Source organism: Alligator mississippiensis, chromosome 1, assembly GCF_030867095.1.
Source record: "Alligator mississippiensis isolate rAllMis1 chromosome 1, rAllMis1, whole genome shotgun sequence".
Classification (NCBI taxonomy): Eukaryota; Metazoa; Chordata; order Crocodylia; family Alligatoridae; genus Alligator; species Alligator mississippiensis.
This window is the reverse complement of record NC_081824.1, coordinates 167,226,082-167,252,262: the sequence shown is the minus strand read 5'-3', so window position 1 is coordinate 167,252,262 and position 26,181 is coordinate 167,226,082. Positions and strand designations below refer to the sequence as shown.

At 40.7% G+C, this 26,181-nt stretch overlaps 1 protein-coding gene across 1 annotated transcript in view; it reads right to left on the bottom strand.

Moving 5' to 3' along the window:
- BIRC6 (baculoviral IAP repeat containing 6) overlaps window positions 1-26,181 on the bottom strand; it is a 322,923-nt gene that overhangs the window by 163,700 nt on the left and 133,042 nt on the right. The window contains 11 exon segments of the mRNA XM_019500584.2: window positions 5,696-5,823; window positions 7,084-7,217; window positions 8,453-8,563; window positions 9,903-10,029; window positions 11,888-12,042; window positions 12,154-12,270; window positions 12,892-13,045; window positions 14,733-14,863; window positions 16,979-17,134; window positions 17,533-17,716; window positions 24,211-24,426. Coding sequence (XP_019356129.1) covers window positions 5,696-5,823; window positions 7,084-7,217; window positions 8,453-8,563; window positions 9,903-10,029; window positions 11,888-12,042; window positions 12,154-12,270; window positions 12,892-13,045; window positions 14,733-14,863; window positions 16,979-17,134; window positions 17,533-17,716; window positions 24,211-24,426 — 1,613 coding nt within the window.

The following is a 26,181-nucleotide window of genomic DNA, read 5'->3' as shown; positions in this document are numbered from 1 at the left end:
TCTACCAGAGCTCTGGCTAAAAGCAAAGACATAACAAGAGAAGTGAGTCGTAAGAGACGAACAGAATTTCCAACAAACAAATCTGCCTTTTTTCTTCTTTAAATCCATCTTTTCCAATCCTTCACCAGTGGAATAAAGGAGAGAGAGCTGACGTTACAAGCTCAAGATGTGAATGCAGGCTATTAAGTAGAGCTAGCAGAACCTGGCAGCCAAACGAGGCAAAGAGGTCTAGGACAGTGGTTCTCAACCTTTTTTCGTACCAGGGCCCACCTGTAAACATCAATGACCAGTCCAAACCCAGCACCCCTCACTGCCAACCCACTGCCCCCCTGCCCTCAGCCCCACAGTGTGTGGATGTTTGTGTGGCATGGGGAGGCCCCCCAAGCAGCTCCTTGCAAGTTGGAGCTCTGCCAGCCTGCAAGGGAAAAGCCACGGTTTCCCACGTTTTTCTTCTTTAAAGGAGAATCCATTTTTAAACTTTGTTCATGGCCCTTTCATACACTCTTGCAACCCACTTTTGGGTTGAGACCCACAGGTTGAGAAACACTGGGCTAGGAGATGATGATATTACACACTCTAGAAACAAATACCACATAAGTGAGTAGTGAAGATCTTGAGCCAAATGGCATTTGCTTACATTAGGCAAGTTTTACCAGCTTAACCATAATGTGAGAAAGGAGCATCATCTAGCAACAGCTGCAGTGCAAGTCTTATGCTTGTGATAGCTTTCACAACACATTACTATTGCTTTTACTAAGTAACTGAAAATGTGGAATATAAAGTTTACAAATATACTCAACATACAACCAATGCAGCTTCTTTTCTCTGGTGTAGCAGAAACAGATAGTAGATTTCTCCAGGTGAATTCAACATTAAATTTAGGAATAAATTCCAATGCAAACCAAAACAAACTTTGAAGATAAGCTGGTGAGATGAGATTTCATGCTGCTTGTCAGCCCAAGGTGAATACAGTGAGGAAGAGCAGCCTACTTTGAGGGTTAAATGGGGATGAAGGTCAAATTCCACAAAGAGATCACCAAAGAACTGCATCTTTTTTAGGCGCTACTTGAAGTCCAACAGGAGAAAGGAAATCCAACATCTTTAGACTGACAACAGGACAATCCTAACCCTGGGGCTAACTCAGGTAATAACTGTTTTCCAGACCAGAGGAATGACACATTCCCCTGCTGGCCTGACGGTAACTCCTCAAAGAGAATCTTCTTTAAGAAACGAGTTTAGCAAGCAGAAGATAAAGATACTTGTAGAACAACAACCTTAATGAATAGTTACAGTAACTCAGAAAATATGCAGAGAAGGCTCAGTGCTGGACTCATCAAGTCTGGGAAAAACAAAGGCAGGTTCACTAAGGATCCAGCAAAAAATGCACTTTGCCTTGCATGAACGTTTTCAGAACCTTAGGCAATAGACAAAAGTAAAGAAAAGAAAGATCCTGGATCTGCACTCCAATTCAAAGTGAAGTAAAAAAGGTCAAGAAACTAACTACATTCTGGGAAACAAAAGGAGAATACTGAGTTTCTGTGAGTGTGCTGTTACGGGCCTCAGGAAAAAAAGGTAAATTTTTACTCAATTTGTCTGCAGCAACACTTTCAAACTGAAGGCATGCCAAAAGTTCTCACCGTCTTGAGTAATTGACACAAAATACTGATGTTCTACTTGGTAGAGTGAACAAAGATGCAAGAAAAAAGTCCTCCTCAGTTCCTGTAGGCCAGCAGAGCAAAACAATAAGCCTTTTTTTTTTTCCCCATGGAAAATAAAGTCCCAGCCTGAAAAACTCCCAAGATGCACCAACAGAACTTGACCCAAGAAATGGACTCCGTGAACAAGAAAGAACAAATGAACGTGGGAGGAAGGGACAGGGAAACCTACCACCAAAACCAGAGTGCTACAAACACCAAAGGAACAGAAGTGTCTTCAGAGAGATGAGAAAGTGCTAGCAGCAAGAGAAGACTGCACATACAAAGATTCAGTCATATCTAATTTAATCCAAAAAACCCCTACATGTTGCAAAAGTCTTAGAATTTTCCTGACGGGGGAAGTTGTGAAAGCCCTGACTGGGGATAATACACTTAGCAAGGAACAAAGCATGTTCTGGGAAATAAAATCCTTCTGCAAAGGGTAATCAAAGTTTCACCCAATCATGGGTATATCTTGGGAAAGAGTAGGTGGGTAGTCCCCCCATTCCCTCTAAGCTGTGCGATATTTGCATCCGCGCCTGGCAGCACGGCATGTGCGTGCCTGCACGGCCGTGCACACCACACAGCTTAGAGGGAACACTGGGTGGGACTGGCCTCAACTTATTAGAAATCCATGCTGAAGCAGACAGCAGAACACCCTGCACGTGACTATTACTGCCAGGAAGTAGAGGTTATGTGAACAAGTGTGTAGCCTGGATCAGAAAGAGATTGTGTCCATTACTTACTAGGCAATCAACAGCAAAAGGATTTGCCAGACATCCTGGGGGACAGGACAAACCATGAAGCAGGATATGAAATTGAGACATGCTCCTGAGGGTAAACTTGCAGAAATCACTGTTGAGGTGAAAAGATACTCAGCTTTAACATTCCTTGACAGAGACGCACCATTTAAAGAATGGACAGGGGGACAGAACTTATTTTCATCTGGAACCCCCATTGGTTTGGCTGATCAAGGAAATGCTTGAGCCCTTCCAAGTTCTTGAGCATGAGAAAAATACCAGGAATAAAATCCCAGGCAATATTTCTTAATGGCTCTTTCACCAAGCAAATATTGAAATTAAACCACTTTGCAAGGCCTCTGACTCTTCATCTGCATCTCTATAACAGAGTCTCTGTGGGAGCCTTAATATATACCAGCAGTGATGATAACAGTATTATATAATACTAGAGAAGATCCATCATAAGTAAGTATGTACCCTAGATTCTTACTTATGGAAACTTAACCCCAGAACAACTAGAGTTTAGAGTTGGGAGATTCTGAATACCCATGTGGTTTGTGTATAATTTTTCTTGAAGAAGTTATCCCCTTTTCTTCTATTCAGTAAAAACTGAAGAATCAGATCCTCAGGATGACACCCTATTGACAAGTTGTAGCACGACTTAATGGATGCTGAGGATTCAGAGTACCAGTAAGACTCAACGAAAGCAAGCAGCAAAGGCTAAGATCATGCAGCAGTTTCATAGGAGGAAGTGCTACTTGTCTGGTAGAGACCATGCAAACAGGCAAAACCTGACACTTCTTCAGAAGCTAAAGCAGCATGAAGTTAGCAGCCTCTGTAACTCACCAAGAGCTGAGGCCTTGAGATGCTACTTTGACACAGCTGAAATAAGGGAAACCCAACTAATATGGGAGTATTGTGGCAGGCAGAACAGAGCTGTAGAGATGTCTTTGCCATGAAAGGAAGAAACTTGCAAGGAAAATTTCTATTGGAGAATAGGAAAGTATCTTGCTCCATAAAAAAACCTGAGAGAAAAAAACAAAGTGTCTACTGAACTGAAAGAGAGCCTCAAGTTCTCTAGCTTAGAGCAGGGAAAATGAATGGAAAAGGTACCAAAAACATCTATAAAAGAAACCAAACTCATCCAGAGACTGAAACAAAGAATTCTAGTCCCTGCACTTCAAGGTCAGTGAGGGCACTAAGGCCATAAGGTGAAAACACATGACCCCAGTCTTGAGAGAGAGCATGAAAGAAAACTGATGGCATCAAAGATGCTTCCAGTTGCTCATGGGTAGCCAAGTAAATCTTTGCTAGGGGCATGGTGTGGGGAAGAAACAAAAAAAAATACCTCCCAGGAGGCAAATACTTTGTCAAGGGCAAGAAGAGAAGCCTTAGGTCTAGACACCATCAAAATATGGGAGACACTTCAGGGTCTGCCTAGGAGATGGGATGAAATTGAGCATAAAGGTCTCTAGAAAGATGAGAGCCTGATGTCAGTTTGGAGGTGGGGTGAAAAATAGTCAAGAGGTGATAATTCTGTTCATACTGTGGGTGGAACTGCATATGTCTGAAGGAGTATCAGAGGCAAGAACTTCTTCAGGAGCTGGTAGAAAATCAGGCTGAAAGGGGGGGGGGGGGGTGGGGGGGGAAAACCTGCCTGAAAGAAATACCTACCAAAATGAGACTTGCTAGAACCAGGACCAGCTGAGAGACATCAGGTCCAAGAGCTTTTGGGCCTTGTGGAAACAGAAATTACAAAAGAATTGGATAATCTCTGAAATAGATGCAAACTACGAATTGGTCCAGAAACCAGCCAGATATGAGTAGAGTAACAACCTGTTTGAAGTAGGGGTGAAACTGGTCATCCTGCGACTTCTTTTGAGATGCTGAGTACTCTTGGAATGAATGACAAGGTGCAGTTGGGGACATCCCCTTGACCATCAGTGGAAGAAGTGTCGAGTCACAAAGCTTAGAGTTTTGCTTTTCACCCTCTCTCTTCCATTTAATGTAAAACTCTTAAATTTAATTGCATCTGTGCTTGCTTTTCAACTTTCATTTCTGCTTATCACTTCTATTCTCTTTTGTTTATACAAAGCACAACAGCAGGAAAACAGAGGCTAATATTTAATACATCCCAGGGAGGGGCAGTATTAAAACAAAGAAAACTGTGAAAAGGCTAATATATTGAAAGAAATTTCTTAATTCACTGCATCCCAAAAGATGGAGCCATAATGCTATCTATGTTCCTTAATCTGTTTTCACAGAATGAAGGGAGAGAGAAATGCCACAAAATACAATAAAAAAAAGTTAGCAATAGAATTTAAACAATAAGATGACAAAAAAACAAGTCAATTCTTGTTTTGATCATCAGGCTATAGTTTGAACAGAATGTTTATGAATTTCTTTCTGTGGGCAACATATGACCATGTTCTATAAAATAAGTTAGCCGCTTATTTAAATTAGTATTTGCTGATGAAACTGGATTAACAAACTATCAGAAATAATTACAGTAATATTAAATTGTATATTTTAAATATATAGCATCTATTTTATCAATGCTTACTCGAGAAGATTTAAATGGTAAGCATTAATCTATACTTAAATAATTTAAAAATATTTTTAAATGCTATATTTAACTCACATATCAAATTTCCATTATTTTGCACAGAACTTTGGTACCTTTAAGGGCATCAAAATGTGTGCGTTTGATTTTGTTTTAGAAGCACAAGCAGCAAGAAGTTAAATGAAGGCACTGATATAAAATCATGTTCCATAGATCCTGTCTCAGCCACCTTTCCCAACCCATATTTAGAAAGCTTCTTGACAGATCTCTCAAATGAACATAATTTTTTATCTTGCTTCAACAATGAACAAGTCCCACAACTCAACTTCTATGGTGGCCATGCAGTCCAACCATCTAGTACTGAATACAGCATTGCTACCTGCACTCCCTCAGGTAAGGGCAGCTACTTCCAAGGGCACTGATACACATGCTCTACAGACATGCACTCCATGGATTGTACTTTTCACTAAGGGTACTATAAAAAGCTACTAAGAACACTAAACTGAGACAAATATGGTTAGATAGCACAATAGGTGTGGTTCCACAAATTCTTTTCAACTATGATTCAATTACTGTACATATTGAAACTAGATCAAGAGAAAATGGTCATATACTAGTTACAGGACCATTTATCTGTAGACTTAACGCAGCAAACTATTTGAGGTATTAAAGACAAAAAAAAACAACTGAAAGATTACCTCTCTGTTGAAAGTATATGTATTAATTTTAATAAAAATTCACTGAACATCTGGGGACAAGTTGAAGAAAGGTGTACTTGCAATCGAGTGAGAAATTCTTGCATGGCTTGTGTAGCTGTTGGCCCAACCTGAAAAAAAGAGGGATTTAAGAAGTCTGTATACTAAAACAAAACTGAAGTTTAATTAATATTTACTACAAAATGCTCTCTAAGAATGTTAACCCATTATAAAACAAACAAACAAAAAAAAAAAAACCAAAAAACTTTACAGCTTGCTTTCCAGGATGTTATAATGCATTATGTAATAATCTGGAAAGCCTGTTTATAATAATTTTATAATTACAAATATAGTCAGAAATAAATGTATTGGTTGAAAAAAGATAAGACAAACAATGGGTTGCACCTGGGCCCATGGACCTCTCTACAGGTCCAGAAATTTGGCAGTGGGAGAGCAGTAGCACAGGTCCCCCACAACCAAATTTCCAGACCCTTGGGGACCCCCAGGTCCTGTGGGCTGAATCAGGTGCCAGATCCCTGTACAGAGCCAGGCAGGGGCAGCACTCGACCCCTGGGGCCCAATCCTGGTGTGTAGGGACAGGAGGGGGATGATACCATCCCCTGGGACCCAATCCTAGAGGGAGGGGTAGGAAGGAGCAATGCCAGGCCTCTGTGGACTAATTCCAGCATGCAGGGGTGGTGCCAAGGCCTCTGATACTAATCCTGGGACACAGGGGCAGGAGGGAACAGCATCAGGCCCCAGGGCTGGATCCAGCCTGCACACTGGCTTTGCTCCACTCATCTGGCCAATGGGGCCAAAAGGCTGAGGATCACTAGGCTAAACTGTCAATAAGTCACCTATCTATAAACATTAAAATTGTGAGTATTTATCTATGTGACTCACCATCACACTTAATATCGGGTTGTCCAACTTTTTAGTGGCCAGGGGACAAGCATCAGGAGGGGCTGCATACTGTGAGGGCCATGGTCCCTCCTCACTAGGCACCATGTGGAAGGCTTCCCTACCACTGGCGCATTATGCGTGTGGACAGATGTCCTTTGCTTTCCATCCCCAACTGCAGCATATACGTGGGTGGGCAGCCCCGTTCCCACTGGGCGGCAGGTTCCCCTACTCCTGCATTGTGTCACAGGTCCCCCTGGCACTATAGACTGTGCTGAGCCCCACAAGGGAAGCAACAGTCAGGGGGAGCCAAGGTGCTGCAGATTAATCCTTGCAGGCTACATGTGGCTTATGAGCTACCTGTTGGACAGCCCTGTGTTTAATATTCAACAAATAAAGAAGGCACAAGCCAAGCACAGAATTAATTACTATATTAAGTATACAAAACCCCATAATGGCGCTATCACTTTAATTGTAATTGGAAATATTACCTGTGGACTGTGTTGATTTGTTCCATGAGGACTTGTCCCTGAAAGAAATTTCACTAGAACATGAAGGAGGTTGGGATCTGACACCAACAGTTGGGCAGTACTTTCCTGAGCTCCCATGGCACTGCTAGGACCAGCTTAAAAAAAAAAAAATTACAAAAAAAAAAAAAAAAAAATCCCAAAATTTGTAGTTAAAAAAATAATAGATGAAGACTAAATAATTAAATGAAGAAATTTCCAATTTGTACATATTATGCATTACTCGTTATATACAGTTACTCAAAAGAACAAGCTACTAAAAGCAACTTACCAATAACTGGAGTTCTACAAATATTTTCATACATGTATATTTACACAAATCCCAAACACTTAAAGAAACGTTTCATCCTGCTCCCTTACTTACTGAATTTACCCAGAGAATATTCTGAGGATAAGAAAACCCACTTTTAATTTTCTGGAGTCAGGGAAGTTGTTTTCCTCAATTATTTATGTTTCTCAGCAGTTTTTTTCTAGGATTAGTCACACTCATGAAGCACAGAATTTTTGGCCATTGCACACTTGTCAGAAGTGACAAAAACACTTTTGAAGACTCATCAGTGGGGACAAAAGATTCAGTAAGTTTGAAGATAAATTGTTTTAAGGATTATGAGCAAAATCAGAATGCCTCATTTTGGTTCACTCTTGTTCCAAAATAAAGCTTAGTGAAAACTTATTATATTTAAATTTGAATGAAATTTCCTTTCGCATTCACTTTGGTAGATGTAGTTTGGTAATACAATCCCTTTCGGACTGCATCCTCATAAGAAAGCATAAAAAAAATACTTAAGTAGGAGGGGAGTGGGGGGTCATGCCACAACCCTGCAGCCAACTCGCCACAGCCCAGTGGTTGAGAACCTCTGGCATAGGTGAGTCAAACTACATCTTCCTTTCTTATCAGTGATAATAAATTTGTCATCTACAACACCAAGCACTGTCAAGAGGGACTGAAGGGTGCAAATGATGAAACTTAGTGTGCCATTTTAATAATTAGAAGAAACAGAATCTGTTTCTCTCTCTCACTCAGCTATGTTAGCTGTGATGTTTTAACAATAATAAAAATGAAGCCAAGAGTGCTAAATAGAGTGAGATAGTAAAACTTCAAAGAGCTGGGTAAGGTGAAGTAGTTTTCAGATATCCACTTATCAGATCACAACACCAAGTCATGCATTTGTCCTATAAATGCCATCATTCATAGTATTAATTTTAAGTAATTATCTCCTGAAAGATCTCTTACACTTGTTTCTTAAAGAAAAGTTCATCCCCCTCCCCTTTGTAATGCAGTTCTCAGGCAGCATAAAGGCAACAATGGAAAAAAACCCCAAACAAAACTTACAGTTAAGCTGCATGTTCGTCATGAGAGTTAAGCTATGAAGCACAAGGCACCATGTCCGGAGTAAGGTATTAGGATACCATGCCAGGACTGACAGAAAACTAGTTACAGATGCTGAAAAGAGGAACACATTTGTTTTTTCAAAGTACTGACACTCAAAGTTATAATGAGTTATTAAAAAAAAAGCAGTACTTTAAGTTGATCATATTTCTTTTGCTGTTGCTCCAGTGAACTGAGTAATAAACTTTCACTAATATACCTTTACATAAATTAACATAAGCAGAATGTTTCATGATACCAACATAAAATCTCTCATAAATACAGGTGACTCATGAAAAACATATCTACTTTTTTTAAATGCAGGGAATACCTTACAGAATTCTACAACTAACAGTTCAGAGAAATGCATTTTCACTGTTGTAGTCTCAAACACCTTAAACCATACCAGCAGAATATTGTGGGATTTATTTGGGGAGGAGGGGGCAGAAGGGGGAAGAAAAAGGTGGTATAGGTAAAAAGGTAAAATTGGCATGTACTTCAAGGCAAGGCATGCCTTTGTAGCAGGATGCTACAGAGCTGAGGCATCAAAATCTACCAGACTGTGGAACAGTTAAGTGTGGGACTATTCTCTGGTCACAGAAAATTCTGTAGCCTTACTAACACTCTAAGCCTGAAACGACTCAAAGAGCCTTCCTGTCTGAAAGCTGAAGATTTTTGCCCCCCAAAAGATCCTCCCAGACAGTGCACGGCACCTTGCTAAGCTGTGCTGCACCCTCAGGTGCCAAGCGGGGGGGGGGGGGGGGGGGGGAATCCGAATCTCTCCCAAATTGATTTGGGGGCTTTGAATTAGATTTGGACCTTTTAATGGGTCTCCTGATTTGATTCAGATGTCGAATAGGGGCTGAATCTCCTGCAAATCAAATCGGCGACCGAAGCTTCACATAGCCCTACTAGTTACCCCAACATAAAAGAGGGAGGGTAAATTTCCAGCATGCCAGGTGTTCTGTAGTAACACCCAGAATACACGTTCTTATCTGGTGGGTAGATGAGTAGTAAACCATAGTAGCTTAGCTCTCAATAATACTGTTCTTATTTAACTGTTCGATAAGTAGTTGATCTGCCCATAGCCATTCATTATCTGCCTCTGACTGGCAGGTGAGACTAAGGCAGCCCTTCACAAAACACAAGGGGAGACAAAACCTTAGCACATAAGCACATTAAGTCTGAGGATTTATCTTGAGAATTCTTTCACCACTGGCAGAATGATTTCAACCGATCTAACATCCAAAACACTAATGGTTAAAAAAGAAATAAGGATTCTCTGATAAGGACTGTTTTTACCATCAGTTTCAGTATGAGTAAAGTTAAATCAATACCAAACACTTTTACAAATCCCACAAGGAGCTGTCTGCATGCTCACGCTCCCACTGACTCCCAATCTAGAATGCTTTACCTTGATTCAAAGAAATTACAGGTATCTGGTTAGCATTGTATAGGAAAATATCAGCGCCATTATCTTTACTCCCAGAGGAACTAGAATTCAGGCTTAATGTGAGCCATAACTGTAGAAGGGATTCGAGCTGAAAAAGATAAATACCATATCAATTAAAATTGACATGTACTTCAAAAATGTGTTGAAGTGTGAGAAAATGATTATTTTAGTTTTAAAGAGCATCATTTATCTTATTTACATTTTCAACTGTTGCTGCTTCAGTGGCTAGCATGCTCAAACAATCCTGCCTTCAAACCACTTTGAAATTTCTGACACTCAGTGTGTACATCAAATTAAAAATTCAGTCAGCACAGTACAAAAATACTTTTGCTGTACTCTGGCAACAGCACTTCTTATCATTAAGATTTAGTTTCGTCTCAAGTCTCTCTCACAAAAAGAGAGTTAAGCGTGTAGCCTAAAAGCTCCTTAATCTTTTAAAATGTCTACAGCAGAGACTGCTGTATGTAAGCTTTGTAGAACATCTCTATGAATACAGCCATTTATAAAATGATTGCAAAGCTATATCAGTGAAAAGTATTTTGGATGAAATGTGTAAAAGGATAGGGGAGCCACACAAAATTTATTTAGACACCACAACTATGGCCACAAACAGGCATTCATTTTGGAGCGCTAAGAATTTCTCTAAAATCCCAACCAGGAAACTTCACAGGCATTTCCCCAACCAGGGGGATCTACAGGGCTCCACCATATGCGATTCCAGCCCGTAGCCTATTCACTGACAGCCTGTCCTCTCCCTTGCCTGGAGATAAAGCTGGGGGTAAAATGGGTAAAGCTGTCAGCTGACAGCTTTAAAAACAGCAGCTGCCACAGGCAGCCCCAGGAGAATGTATCCAATCCCACCAATCAGTTGACTGGCACAGCGGAGGGGGAAGTGGGGGTGGGGGGGGCATTCTCCCACGGCATAAACCCTCCTAGTTCTCTTCATGGTAGAAGATCTCCTGCTCTGTGCACCCCTTTGGGCTGACCTGAAGCAGTGAAAGTGGTGGCTCCAGTAGTAAGGCTGAGGGAGGCTTGCTTGATGCTATGAGAGAATGCCCCTGCCTCCCTCCACACTACTCTAGGTCAGCAGGGGAAGTGCAAAGGAAGGCATGGCCATTCTCCCATGCTGGGGATGCATTCAGAGAGAGTGTCCTTTGAAGGACTGTGCCCCCCTGCTCCCACCAATTGGCTGATCTGGGAATGGGGATGGTGAGGGAGGGGTAATTTTAAAACAGGATCCCCCAGCAGGGCTCTCTGAGCAGGCTATCAGAGAACCAATGCTGTTCCTCCTTCCCTCTCAGAGGGAGGAAGTGCAGAGCACTGCGAGATACTGGGCATTTTCAACACCAAAAAAGAAGCATACAGCCATTCAAGTTATGCTGGGAGGAGGGAGATATCTGATCCAATTTTCTTGTGGAAGAGCCAAATCTCTTCCAAAAAGAAGCCTCAAATGGCAATACGCTCTTTCTGTGTTGGGAGAACGACTTTTCTTCTAGCACAAATGTAAAAACCTGGTCATGGCCAAAGTGTACAAACTGATATATACACAAAGACACGCACACACCATTTCTTTACCTATTAGCAAACACATGCTGGAGTACAAGCAAATTAATAGGCACCTTACTTTCTAAAGCAATGCCCTTACTTTAGTTAATTTTATCTTTCTGCAGTGGTCATCACTATTTTAATTACTGTTTCCTTCAGTGACACACCCAATTATGCTTTCAATCATGAAAGCAGAAAAAATTTCAATGTAAATAAAAAGCATGAAAAAAGATTTAAAAATGTCTAATGTATCTGCAAAGATCCATGGCAGCTTCAGAAACAAACTGCATAACCACAGAAGTCTTCTTTTAGCAGTAAAAATATAGGCAAATATATATTTTATTTAATTTAAAAAAATAAGTACTGTATTATCTAGCTTCTGAAAGTTCACCATTCTGTACCTGCACATGATGGACTTGTAGCATGGAAAAAAGTTTGTTGAAGCATGCACTCAGCATCGGTATGGAGGACAACTGTACAATCAGCTGATTGTTCTGGTTAGCAGCATGTAATCCCCTTAGCAATGAATCGTCTGTTCCACTGGGAGACTGAGTTACTTAAAAGGGAAAAAAAAAAAGTGTCTCTTACTTTAATATGAAGCATACATAGAAATACAAAGTAGCATGGCCACCCAGTAAATAAAAAAGCTTTAGCAATATATAGTTACGTGTAGGAGATGTATTTGTTAATGCTTGCAAAATGGAATCTGCTTCTAGAGTAGACATCATTTTCAACATCAGCTCTGCTTGCTGTTCAAGTCCAACTTCTAGACGGGCATCTAAAGCTATGGAAAACACCATAAAAGGCAACATCTGAATTCTATCAAACACTTAGATTTCAAGTTCACACAAAAATATTGCTCCATCTGTTGTTATAGGAATACAAGTTACCTTTTCAACAACAAAACTGACAACATCTCGTTTCTGATTATAATTGGTGGGGATTTATTTGTGCCAGTGGTTCTCAATCTTTTGAACTTGAAGCACCCCTTGGTACACGAGGTACCCCTTGGAAAATACCAGCTTAGTTTTCATTCTATTTTTAACTACAGAAAAACAGGAAAGCAATTCTTCTGTTGCAAAAAACTCAAAGACCACAGCAAGTCAGAATGTTTTTCAACACTGTGAATTCTTATTTGAAAATTCTGGTTTTATCTTGTCAATCATATTTGCACACCTAGCAATGTTAACATTGCGTGGTACCCCAGGGCACGCTTGGAAAGATCTCAAAGTACCACAGTACACTGGTCGAGAATCACTGATGTATGGTGCATACTTACAACTGCACCCCGAAGAAAATAGTTTTTGCTCAAATCCATTCCTGTTGTCATTCACTACTACTTGAACAAACTACTCCAAGGGAGGGAAGTAACACAACAGAACTTCAAAAAAAACGTACTGCTTACCTTGAGAGATTGATACGCTTACGGTCTGTGACCCATTCTTCTCTGTGGTTACTGGTGGTTTTGCAACAGGTATTCCAACACCTCCAATATAAGGGTTGTAGTTGTAGGTGCCATAGTCAGCACCCCAGTAGTCATACCATGTGCTGCTTATAGGCTTTACCAAATGAGAGAATAAAAATTAATAATTTTCAGACTGTACAAATAGAAAGTATTAAAGTTCTCTCAAGTAGTTTACACTTTAAGTTAAACCAGCATACAAGAAACAAATAGTAGGGCTCTGCAACACAAACTAGAAAGTTGCAAAAGACTCAGGCAAAGATTTAAAAAAAATGGTAAAGCCAATAAGAACTGCTGGATACATAGCACTTGAGGGGAGAAGAGAGTGCTAGGGCACTTGTTTAGGTGCCTATATAAAGATTCTGAAACATAACTTCAGACATTCATCTTTAAAAAACCTTGGCATCAAGTTTTACCTTTAAGCAGTAAAATTCATTTGATCCACACAGACCCAGACACTATACTATTACTTCAAAATCAGATACACAGTATTACACAAGATATTCTAATATATGATTTCTTAAATATATAAGGGAAAGTTGTCATTAATGTATTTGTAGTAAAGTAGTACCCTGAAGTCTCAACTGAAGTTGCATGTTTGTGTGTGAGGAGGTGTTTCACTGTTAGTACCAGTTTAGACAATCTCTGCCCCAATAATTTATTAAACAATAAGAAGCAAGAGGAATGAGGATGAGGGAAACAGTAATAAAAGCAGGCATTAATGTGAGTTGTATGTGTACAGCACTTAAATGGTGAGAATCTATCACCAGTTGAAAATTGATTGTAAACAGCATAACAGAAATGGGTCTTGAGGATGAATCTGAACAACAGGATAGCAGTTTTATGGACCAGTTTTGGAAGGGCATCCTATACATAAGGCCATCGGAAAGTATAAATATGCCTGTGAAAAGTGGGCATATGGGTGAAAAAGGCTGGCAACATTAGGAGAATGAAGGGAAATAGGCCACATACAGCATCAGTCAAGTAAAGAGTGGTTTGTTTGTGTGGGGAGGTGGAGAAGTTGTAACAGCACCTAAGTGATTGGAAAGAAAAGTGATGAAGGTGTAGAATTCAAACAGAATGAGAGCGTACTGGGAACACTGGGTAAGATAACAGGCTACTAATCCAGTAGTGTGGCCTGAGAGGAAAAATATTACAAATGCTATGGAGGAAGTACCAACAATATTAAAAAAAATAAACAATCTTCATTATAATTGTAATAATTAAATACATTACATTTATACATCATCTAAAAATTGCTTCAATTCATCCAGTTTAATCACGGTTAGCTTCCCCTCATTGTCAAATGCTGAAATAAGGTATCAAAATATTTTAACATTTTTCACTATTCAGTAGCCAAAAAAGCCAACACTGTAACTGATGTAAGGATATTGTGTAGGCAGGTCCGGATTTATAGCTACTGATAAAAAAGTGCTCTTAACTACTGTAAATACATCTCCTAAATTTCCTGCTTATGTGTGAATAAGGCTACAGATAAATCAAGGGAAGCAAATGAAACTTTAATGCTGCAGTCTAGTTAAATTTTTAAAAATATGCTTCCATCGTCTTTACCGTTTATTTAATACAGATAGTCATTAAGTATTTTATTGTCTTAAATTATATATGTGAATAACTTAATCTTAAATATGAATGTTTGTGATGTGAACAAATTACATGTTTTAGTATTCAACTAGTGCAGGTCTAATGATGTTAAATATTACTAGAAAGAAGGGTTGTATTATTTTGCAAGTATGTGTTATTTCAAAAACTCACGTGTGCCATACCTTGAAGACTTTGGTTGCATAATCTTTCTCCAAATCCATATCTAAAGGATCTATGTCATTTTCCATCAGGTCTTGCAGCATATCAAGGTCAATGTCTTTATCTTTCTCCAAAGACGACAGAGGCGGAGCACCTTCGGATGATTAAAATAGCTTTAATATTGTGACATACATAATGTAAAATTTGGCTAAATTGCACTTACCAAGCAATTTTCAGGCTGCTCATATATTTTCTAATGGCAAATCATGGCCGAGTGAGAACACAATTTGATTCTTTAAAGTTTACAAATATTTACTACTTTTAAATAATCTGAAAAATAATTACAGATGCTGCCCATGTCTTAGCAGTATTTTTAATGTAAATTGATTGTCCTATTATGGTTACCAAAATGCCTGTACCAATTTATTAATTTTTTTTAAACTGAAAATCATAAACAACAACTCATGGAATAATATTTTTAACTATTTAGTTCCAAATTTTCTTTTAAGTTACAATTACTGAATTTTAAGAAAGATTTGGAGTAAGGCAGCAAGTAAAAGAATGCTAACATGAAACAATTTTAATATATGCAAGTACAGAATGAAAAACGTTTGTTTTTATGAGATGCCAATGGAGAAACCTAATTGTTCAGCCACAACCCTTATTTTTACATGGGTTTAGGTTAAAGGCAATTTACAAAAACAAAAAATTCTCTCCAAATAAAAATTAACCCTTTACAAAAATTGAAGTGAAGTGGTTGGAAAGTCAAGTTTTGCTAGCTGGAGAACGGTAGGTGCAGCTTTGGAGCTCCCTTTGCCCCCAGGTCAGCTGGGGATAACTACAGTGAAGGGGGGAAGGAGCTGAGGGTGAACATGCTGCTGGGCATGGAGGGAAAAGGGAGAGTACCAAGGGTAGGGAGAGATTTTTTATTTGATTTGAGGATGTGAAACAGTCCCAGCTACTGCTTCTGCAGCATGGTCTGCCCACGTGGGGGAAGCTGAGAACAGGACATGGTGCAGCCACCCTCGTAGTGCCAGTCGCTGCTTCTGCACCCTCCTTTACAAGATCTTGGATCCGTCTTTGAAAGGCTATTATAGGTTTTGTGCAGTGCTATGCTTAAGTACAGTGAGTAATAAACAACTGGTCTTCATGTTTCTTTGTGAGTTAAACTGCTGACTTTGAAAGTTGCTGTGCTCCTAGTAAGAGCCAAAGAAAAGTAAAACATTTTACCACAATTAAATTATGTTCTACCCCAACACTGTTCAATCAGTTTGTATGCAAAAATGCTAAAGGGAACAGCCCCTAGAAGCCAGCAGGACTGCTGTTTTGTTTTTTGGCTCATTAAAGCTAACTGATGTAGTTATTAAGTGTTAAGCAAATGGAAACATGATTCTTCAAAACACAACATGCCTACAAAATTAACAGATCTTAAGTGCAATTACAGACAGTGCTAAGGGGGCAAATACATTTAGTACACCATGTTTCTAGATATTCCTTTTACTGTGACACTACCAAAGTTCTGAAGCTGTATTGCATAAAAATGCAAACTTTCAGGCTTACTTTTCATGTCATCTTAGTTCAAAACATTGTGAGAGCTGTCAGTATCAATAAGCTCACTGCAGCTGCATTGAATATAATGATTTTTTAAAAATTATTTTAAACACTAGTTATCTGGGTGATAATTACAAAACAATATCTACTGAGCAAATTTACATACGGCAAGCTTAAACACTTAAGGGCATATCCAGCATGCACTGCTGAAAAGCAGAGCCTGGATGTGTGCGGCTGGTCAGGCTCCACGCGGCAGAATCGCCACGACTGCAGCCCCAGAAGGCCCCCAGGACTCCAGGTAAGGCTGGTGGGTCCAACACAGTGCTGTCCCCAGCCTCCTCTACCCCATCTGGGGTAACCTGCTGTGCGCCAAAGCAGGTGTGGCACAGGCGTTCCCTGGAAACAAGTAACTGCTAGTTGTCCCCAGGGAACCAAACATCCACGCACATCTGGATGCTCCCTAAAAGTTTTAAAACTTTCTCTTGTTAAATGCAACCTGCAGGACAACATATATACCCAGACTTGAAAGGAATGAGCTGAAAAACGTTAGCATACAATTATCTAAAGTACGGAGTTACTGTGCGTTACATAATGGAAAGCTTTTATGAATTCAGACTTATTCATAGTAATTCTAGATGACAGAAATCAATAATTTAGAAATGTTAACAGACCAAATATAAATTAACGGTTTCTAAATTATTTTCATATCAGTGTTTACCTGTTATGTCAGGTGTCAAAGGCTCATCTATTGTTTCCACTAACTGTACTGTTGACTGCTGAAGAGAATCATCAGAATCTCCAGCTGAAGCTCCTGCATCTTCTCCCATGGCTCCTTCTTCCATTGCTTCTGCTGCTATTGGTGCCAATAGCTCTCCTATTGAAATCAAGCAGACAGCTTCTTTACCAGATCAACTTGTATTTTGCCCATATTAATTAAAATCTGACTATATGATCAAAATATCCCACTGCTTATTCATGTTACCTTGGGGCCTGATTTGCAGATCAACTTTTAGTATTGTCTGAAAACTACTGTCCTGTTGAATGTTTGAGATGTACAAAAATCACTACTTGTGCTGGTAAATTAAGGCCAAAATATTTTAAGTTAAACAATAAAAACATTTAATGTTAATACTAACATGGTTGTTTCTTTGCAAATTCTACTATTAAGCGTAATCACATTAGCATATATATTGAACTGTTTTTGTATTAAAAGAAACCAATACTTAAGAAAAGGATTCCAGTTTAATATATACTGGAAAAAATGCAAGTCACCTGCTAGAATATCCTGTAGCATACACGTCAGAGAATACTGAGCCCATGCTCCTCCCCAAGAGATATCGCCTCTGTTGAAATCAGTCCCAACCAAAAGCAGTAACAGTCTTTCCAGCTGCGTTTCATTTACAATCTCACACAAATGAATTGTTGGCCTTGTAGCATTTGCAATTCTAGCAAGAACCTACATGAATTAAAAAATACAATTAAGCTCAATTAAAAAAAACAAAAACAACCCAACAAAAAAACACAAAAAACAAAAAGAAAAAAATCCCATCCTCTACAACTATACACATACATTATACTACCCAAAATTTTAGAATATTTATGTGCACTTACAAAAATTTGGTATCATACCAATAAGCATCTCGCCCTCAAATAATTTTTCTAAAATGAAAGTGGCAAATTTGTATCATTTTGTCATTTATCTTTCCATTTTATTGTTTGAGGTATCAGTTCTGGTTTGTCCTCCACTTTCTCACAGTCTCCAACACAGAGTAAAGTATTATGCTCTGGTTCTACTCCCAATTTCCCACTGTGTGGGTGAATTTACCAATTTGTAAAAGAATAGGGCTCACACAGAAATACAGGACCCGTGAATCCCTCTAATTCCATAGAAAAGGCCCAGTAAATGTGCGTGTCTGCGTAAATGTGCATGTGTAGTTTCTCCCTCCCTGAAGTTGCAAGGAAACACTAAATTTTCATTGGTAGACTTAATAGACTTTTTTTTTTTTTTTTACTTTCTTTTTAAAAATAATTGTTTTAGGTGGACCTGTAAAAGTCTGTAGTAAAAGCAGCACAAAACTTCCTGGTTGCCATAGACAGGAAGACTAGGTTCATCTCAAAGGTAATTCGGTAATAACATTTCTCATTTTGGATCTAGTCTTACCCTCCCATTTGAGATATATGGGATGATGCAAGATGCTACTTAAAAAAAGAAAGCTAAGAAGTGATTAATGAAGAAAGTTCTCCCTAGTTTATAATCAGCAATATTAAACTATCTAATTTAGAATCCAGGGAGAATATTTTTGCCAAGGGATATTTCTGCGGAGGAACAAAATGCTTTAATCAGCATGCAACAGTCCTTTAATCACAGGACCATATAGGAGTTTATGGACTTGTGGTAGATGCCACATAAGAGTGAGAACGGATTGCTCTTTGACCTACTGGAGATCAGAATACAACTACATTGCAGCTACACCACTTTACCCACTTAGTTATAGACTGATTTGGCAAATTTCATACCCAAGTAAATCATCCAGAAGAATCTTAACAGCAGCTTTCACTCTAGTGTCCTTATCTAGTTCTGCTCCAGCAAAAGGAATTTCTCATACCATTTACAGACAAAGGTTAGTTGCTACAGCACTCAACTGGGTTCAAGCAATGGCATAGCGAGGGAGAGGGTGACAGAGGCAACTGCGCTGGGGGCTGACTTAAGAGAGGGAGCAACTGTGGCTGACAGCTATGAGTTCACATTCACAATCACGAACTGCAAGTCGCTACTTCCGGTTTACCCCAGACACTCAGGCGCCTCCATACATACTGGTAGGGCTCAGGATGACTTGGATTCAATGCTCAGCTGTACCACAAACAGTTTTACCCTAGAACACTGATGCTCAACCTTTTAGCCCCACAAGCCAGATAAGTGGTATAGGGCAGGTCTGCAGGCTGGATCAAGACTCGAGGCCCCAGCATAGCACCCCTCCTGTGCCTATTCACTGAGATTGGGCTCCAAGACCCTGATACCACCCACTATTCCCAGAATTGGGCCCTGGAGGCCCAGTATCACCCCCTCCCACCTGGATTGGGATCTGGGGCCCAGTGCTACCCCCACCCAGACCTGCACACTGGTTTCAGGCATCTGATCCAAGCACACAGGGCCTGAGGTTCTCCATGAGTCCAGAAATTTGGCAGCAAGGGAGTGGTGACACTGCTTCCCTGCTGCCAAATTTACAAACCTGTGGGGAGCCCCATAAGCTGGATCATGGCACTACAGGTTGGAGCTGGCCCATGGGCCAGGGGTTGAATATCCCTGCTTTAGACCAGCCATTTTAACCTCTTTGTCTGTTCCCCACCTATAAGTTAGATTTTATCTTAAACACATGTACAAGACTGGGAATCAGTAAAAGAACTAGGCGCATGAGAGAAGAGATTGGTACTGTTGAATAAAGGAGTCGTAAGAGAGAGAATTTGTAGTTTTTCTTTGAACTTTAAGACCAGGAAAAAAGCAATGCTTTTTTTCCCCCACAGCCAGCCATTATCAAGTTTATTTGCAATGGAATACTACTAAGTGAATGTGTCTAGTAACCAAATTAGTTGCTATTATGGTAATTCCTGAGATCACAGGTCCATAATGCCATAGCTCTTGCCAATGCAAGAGATTTTTAAATTTGGTATTGATTGGACTTAAACATGATCCTGAGGGTCAATGCTGTCTAGATTGCTAGAACCATTATGTCCTTAGTGCAACGAAGCACTTGGTTGCTAGTATGGCTATAGGACAGGGGTAGGCAAAGTTTTTTGGCTGGAATACCAAAAAGCACAATACCTACACCTTGGAAGGTGCTGGAGTGCTGGCATGGCAGAAAAACAAAATGAGGGCAAGGGGTACATAGCAGGATGCCCTGCTTGTGCCCCTTGCCCCTCACCCAAAGCCCCTGCCCCCCAGCCCCATGCCCCTCAGCCCTACTGCCCCTTGCCCCACACCCAAAGCCCCTGTCCCACAGCCCCATGCCCCCCATTCAAAGTCCCTGCTCCATAGCCCGGGCTCTGTGGCTGCCAGCAGCTACCCTGGCTCTGGGTAGCTGCTGGAGCCCGGGCTGCTCCCAGCAGGGCTTGCAGCATCCCAGCTGCCTGCTGGGAGCAGCCCAGGATCCTGGCTGGCAGCAGGTCCCCAGAGCTGGGGCCAGCTGCAAACAGCTGTGCCAGGCTCCGGCATCAGCTCTGCACCAATTCGTGCAGGTGCGCCTCAGAGTGGGCAGTGGGGGAGGGGCCTGAGGCAGCGCAGCCCTGGTCTCTGCCCTGCTCCCGGCACTGAGGTGATGAGCCTGGCGCAGCTGTTTGTAGCCAGCCCGGGCTCTGGGCAGCTGCAGCAAGCAAGCAAGCAAGCATTGGGCAGGCTGCAAACAGCTGCGCCGGGCTTCACAGCTCTGTGCTGGTGGCGACTGCATGTGCACCTTGGGGTGTGTAGCAGAAAGCCCCTTTTCCTCTTGCCTGCAGTCGCTCTCCCCTCCTTGGATATGTTTTTCCTCTTCTACCTTTTCTTCCTTCCTCTTTCTTTCACTTTAAGATAAGGAATTGTGTTTTGAAATTTGTACATGTGCATTTTGTATCTCCCCTTGTATTTTGGTACTTTTATCTATTTGTGTGCCATGGCATTACTTTTGTAGCTTATATTTTATACTCCTCACCTTTCAACTAAATGTGCTTAGTTTCATAAGTAAGTTATACATTGTAACAATGTTAACAAGGGCAGGTATCAAACTGCCCTTCCCTGTATCAGGCTGGCCCCTGAAAGAGCGAGTGAATCAGTGACTGAATGTGTAACATGGCAGCAGGCAGAAATTAACACCTAAGAAAACTGCAGATCAACCAATGGAAGAACTCAATAGAAGACAATGTAACAACCGAGAAATCTCTAAACCTCACTGATCAAGGGCTAGAAGCCCTGGCCTGAGTTAATCAACACCGGGGACCAACTTTTGGGCTGAATAGCTCCAAATCGACCGCTCCCGGAGCCCTATTCATAATTCATCAACGGACTCCCAAACCTGCACGTACATGCGGACGACCCCTGGGGCTGAGAGATGCCATCCAGTAGCCACCGAGGGGGAAGTCCCACGAGGGTCAATGACCCCTGGATTGGGCAAACCTGAAAACTGGGGAGTCACCAAAGTCTGCTAAGGACAGATAAAAAGCAGTGAAAAGTGAACCTCAGTGGCACCCTCTTGATCTCCAACTTGACCAGCACTCGACCTGTCCAGCCAGAAGGACCAGCTGGCGACCCCCTTCTGGAAGATAACACCACGCTGAAAGAAGCCTCAACGACAGACTCCAGCGCCTGTGGGATAGGTATACATGACTCTTGTACTTTGTGCGCGCGCACGCGTGCGTGCGTGCGTGTAAGGACCAGCCCCAAGGATTAACTCATTACAGTGTTTCAATCCGCTTAATAAACCAGAATTTTAACGATCCAGAGTTGGACATTTGTAGCCAACAGGTGGACAGCGGGGCAGTGCAGCCCGCCCCAAGGTGCACATGCAGTCGCCGCCAGCACAGAGCTGATGCTGGAGCTGTGGAGCCCAGCGCAGCTGTTTGCAGCCAGCCCACTTGCTTGCTGCAGCTGCCCAGAGCCCGGGCTGGCTACAAACAGCTGCACCGGGCTCATTACCTCCATGCCAGGAGTAGGGGAGAGACCAGGGCTGCGCTGCCTCAGGCCCCTCCCCCACCGCCCACTCCGAGGCGCGTCTGCATGAGCCGGTGCGGAGCTGATGCCGGAGCCCGGCACAGCTCCTTGGAGCCTCCTGGCTGCAGCCGGCCCCAGTTCTGGGGACATGCTGCCAGCTGGGATCCCAAGCTGCTCCCAGCAGGCAGCTGGGATGCTGCAAGCCCTGCTGGGAGCAGCCCGGGCTCCATCACTGGCAGCAGCTACCCGGAGCCAGCTGGCCATGGCATGCCATGCAAAATGGCCTCGTGTGCCACGTTTGGCACGCGTGCCAGGGGTTGCCGACCCCTGCTACAGGAGTTGCTGAAAATTCTTCAAAAACCCTTACAAAAGGTGGGTTTTCCCCTGTCCAAGAGGTCTAATTAAAAGACAACATCCTCGACAAGAATTACCACTTGCTTAGCCAAGGGTGCTTCTAATGCATCAATTTAAGGACATTTGACAGAAAGCCAAATCCTTGAGCTTTGCAAGCTTAGATCTTGCTGATAATTTTCTTTGTCAGACATCTCCCATTTCTTTTTAGTTTCTCTGAAGGAAAAGGCAAACTATTCTTCTTTTGGATGGAAAGTCTAGCCCTCATCTTTAACCTGCTCAATTTGTCCAACTGAAGTATTTTGGGGATCCCTCATCGTTTCCTCTATGTTTGAGTTATAATTCAAAGTCACGAATGAAGAGCTACAAATTCTCTGAAATGAGTTTAAGATTTGGAAGTCTGAGGCCATTAAAAAGGAACTGGTCTTTCAACCCACCACTTTTTTTTAAGTTTCCCCTTGTGTCTCAAACTGGGAGGATCTGGGATACCCATGAGTCCCTTACTCATGTCCAGGAAGCAAGCTGGAGAAGAGATTCAGGTGAACACTGCTAAAAACAGCCCAGGAACTTCCTCTTAAAAAATGAGGAAGAGAAAGAGAAATGACCAAGCTCTGCTAAATGATGTTAACTTAAAAAATCCACTCCATGGTCTTGACTTACTCATGAAAAGTACACATTTAAAGACACAGTGGTTTGCCGAACCTCAAGACCAAAAAATCTGATTCACTCTAGCAGAGGTACCAAAGGGACTCTGGCCTGGTATTAGGAAAAAGATTGGACCGGGGTGGGGGTAGAAGACATAACAAGCTTTCTTGACTAAATTCAGCACCCTTCCAGAGTGAGTGGATCCCATGGGATTGAAACAAATTTGCCACAGAGCTTCCCCTTTGTGGTTCCTGAAAAGCCTTTCTAGATCTTCCTCTACCTTCAAGGAGGACATGAGAACGAAGAAGGGCCTTATTAAGCAATTCCTCTGAGGGCACAAAAAACAAACAAAACAAACAAAAAAACCCAAACAAACAAAAACAAAAAATTGAGATATTTCAGTTTTCCAAAGATAGGGGGAACAGAAACTTTCTCCTACTCTAAAGGTCAGTTTTAAAGGCTAGGAAGACAAGGAGAAAGCAGAGGCAATTCTCTTCACCCATCCACTAGCAGAGAATCTATTAACAGTAAGAAGGGGCAAGCCAAACCCTGCTCCAAATCAAAGTGGATCTGGCACTGGCAAGAAGAGAGAAGTCCAAGTGTTTTCAGGTGTCAGACGAGAGCTAAAATGTAAATAACCTTAAACTAATTCCAGTATGCAATTATGCAATCCTGAAAAGCTCTAGAAAGCCTCATAACAATAGTGAACCCACATTTATATACCAAAACCACAATATTGCTGAAACATGTAAACAAATACTACATTTTAGTTCTAAATAATTTTAAAAACCCCACTGAATGCAGGCAGTCTGAAACTGAAATAACGTGCCTAACTGGAGCTAAAAAGTAAGGCATCTGAAACTTTAAAAACCTCTGGATTAATTTTTATCTGAAGAAAGTACAAAGACCCCTAAAAAACGGTTTTAAGCCAAACAGTACTTTATGTATTCTGTAACTAAATTTTTTACTTCCTTCATGCATTGAATGAATTCTAAAATGCATTTATGTTTTTTTAAAAATGGTAATTGAAATATGATACTTTGTAGTATACTTCTATTATAAGACTTCCGCAATAGTTTTATATTTTCACATTTGGATTACTATAAAATTCCATGCAACTATTTTCTTTACAATCAAATAAGTTAAATGAAGTAGCTAAAGAAAGGTATCTACCTTCCATTTCCAAAAGCTGCATGTTAAAATATAGCTCCTTAAACCAGTTCTTTACATGAAAAAAAAATAGCATTTTACCAAATCGACTACCTATTCATGTTTACCTTACAAACAAACAACAGTAAATCTGCATGGCAAGTAAAATCCATTGACAAAAGGAAAAGGGCCAGCTTCTGCACCACTGAGATACAGCGTTCATGTGCCAATGTAAATGGAAGTGGTTCAATTTCTGGAGTTTCCTTTGTTGTTGATACTTCTGTGTCTAACGTAGAACGAGGCCATTCTGCAGTTCGCCGTAACCGTATTAAGTCCTTGAAGTGCTGCATAAATTACAAAACGTTAACAGATGTTAAATATTCAAAACTAAACTTCATACTTCTGCCAATATGAGCATATACAGAATTCGGAAAATTTAACAGTAGTTAGTTGTAGATACTTGAACAGTAATGGAAAATCCCACAATTGAAAAAAAGGAGAGTCTAGAATGAAACAAAAAGTTCTACTGCCAAGAATTTAAGTTGCTCTCCAGTGCCAAAGCCACAACAAGCAAGTTATGTCATGCATCCCAAAACAGAAGCAATAGAACCTTTAGCTACACCAGAGCTTCTATAACATGTAAACACCCCACATTTTAGAAACTTGTTGCTATTTCTCTTAGTACACCTGTACATGGCTGAATAATTACCATGCATCCAGTTATATAATTACTTAGAAAGATGAAAATTGTAATTGAAATACAGTTTACCAAGACTATTGTTCTTCCGTAGCAGCTAAATGACTAGAACTGCAGAGACTACTGCTCCGTACTGGAAGGGCTAACCATGGGCACTGCAACTTGATCAACTTGGAAATGGTAGCAAATAAAAAAGATTCAGACTCAAATCATTCTGAAAGCTACCATAAGTAAGCCACCATATCATACTATAAAATTGTACGTCAAAGTTTAACACATTGAAGAACCATCCTTCCAACTGTTTTGTTTTTGCTCTTTTGCAAATATTAAATGACTTTCTAAAAGCACATAAACACTTTAAGACAAGGAATATATTTATATATCTGACTTTTTCGGTCAGATCTCTGAACAGACTAAAACCAAGAAAACCCTACATGCTGTATCACAGCATATTTAATTTTTAAAGCTATGATTTCTAACACTAATGAACTGCAAGGTATCCGTGTTGAGGCTTATTACCGTTTCAGGACAAAAATCTTGTTTGTCCTGTAATTACCACTTAGCTCATGTTGTAGCTGTATTATTTACAAACCAAACTGAGGACATGATATTGACGGAGTGCAGGGAAATCATTATTTAGTGTGACAGCGCCTTGAGTATTTGTTTTAAAAGCGCAGTGTTTGAAATTACTCACAGGTGTGGGACATGAAAAGTTGTCACTGGTGACATCAGTTACTAGGTGAAGTGGTCAAAGCTGCACAAGATGCTATTTGGGTTTTCAGTTGTAGCCATGTTGGTCTAAGGACAAAAGTAGGCAAGGTTCTTTGAGCAGATGTGATATCTTTTATTAGATCAACTGAGTAGTTGGAAAAAAGTTCTTAGCAAGCTTTCTAATGCCCGAAACCTTGCTAAGAACTCCCCCCCCCCCCCCCCAGTTACTCAGTTGGTCTAATAAAAGATATCACATCTACTCAAAGAACCTTGCTTACAAGATGCTTTTTGTCACATACACACTGTGTATAAGTACATAACAATACAGAAACTATATGTTAAAGTGAAAAGTCAACTACCATGTTACTTTTTACATAAACATGACTGCTGTGAAAATGAACTCTACACAGCTTTACTCAGCATACATCAGCCAGTGAGTGGGTTATGCAGATGTTTGAAGCTGGCACAATCTGATAAAACCTGTTGTATTAGAGAAAAAAGATGTAGCAGGAAGGAGCAGCTCATTAAGATGACGACTTAGCGAACAAGGTAGGCCTTGTTAAAATTTGCTGATTTAAAAAAAAACAAACTTATTTCTTCCCACAATATCTATAAAAGCCCTACCTATCTCTCTCAAAAATGTGTCTAGGCACATCATTCTATAATCTCTTTCAGCTGTCCTAAAAAGGCA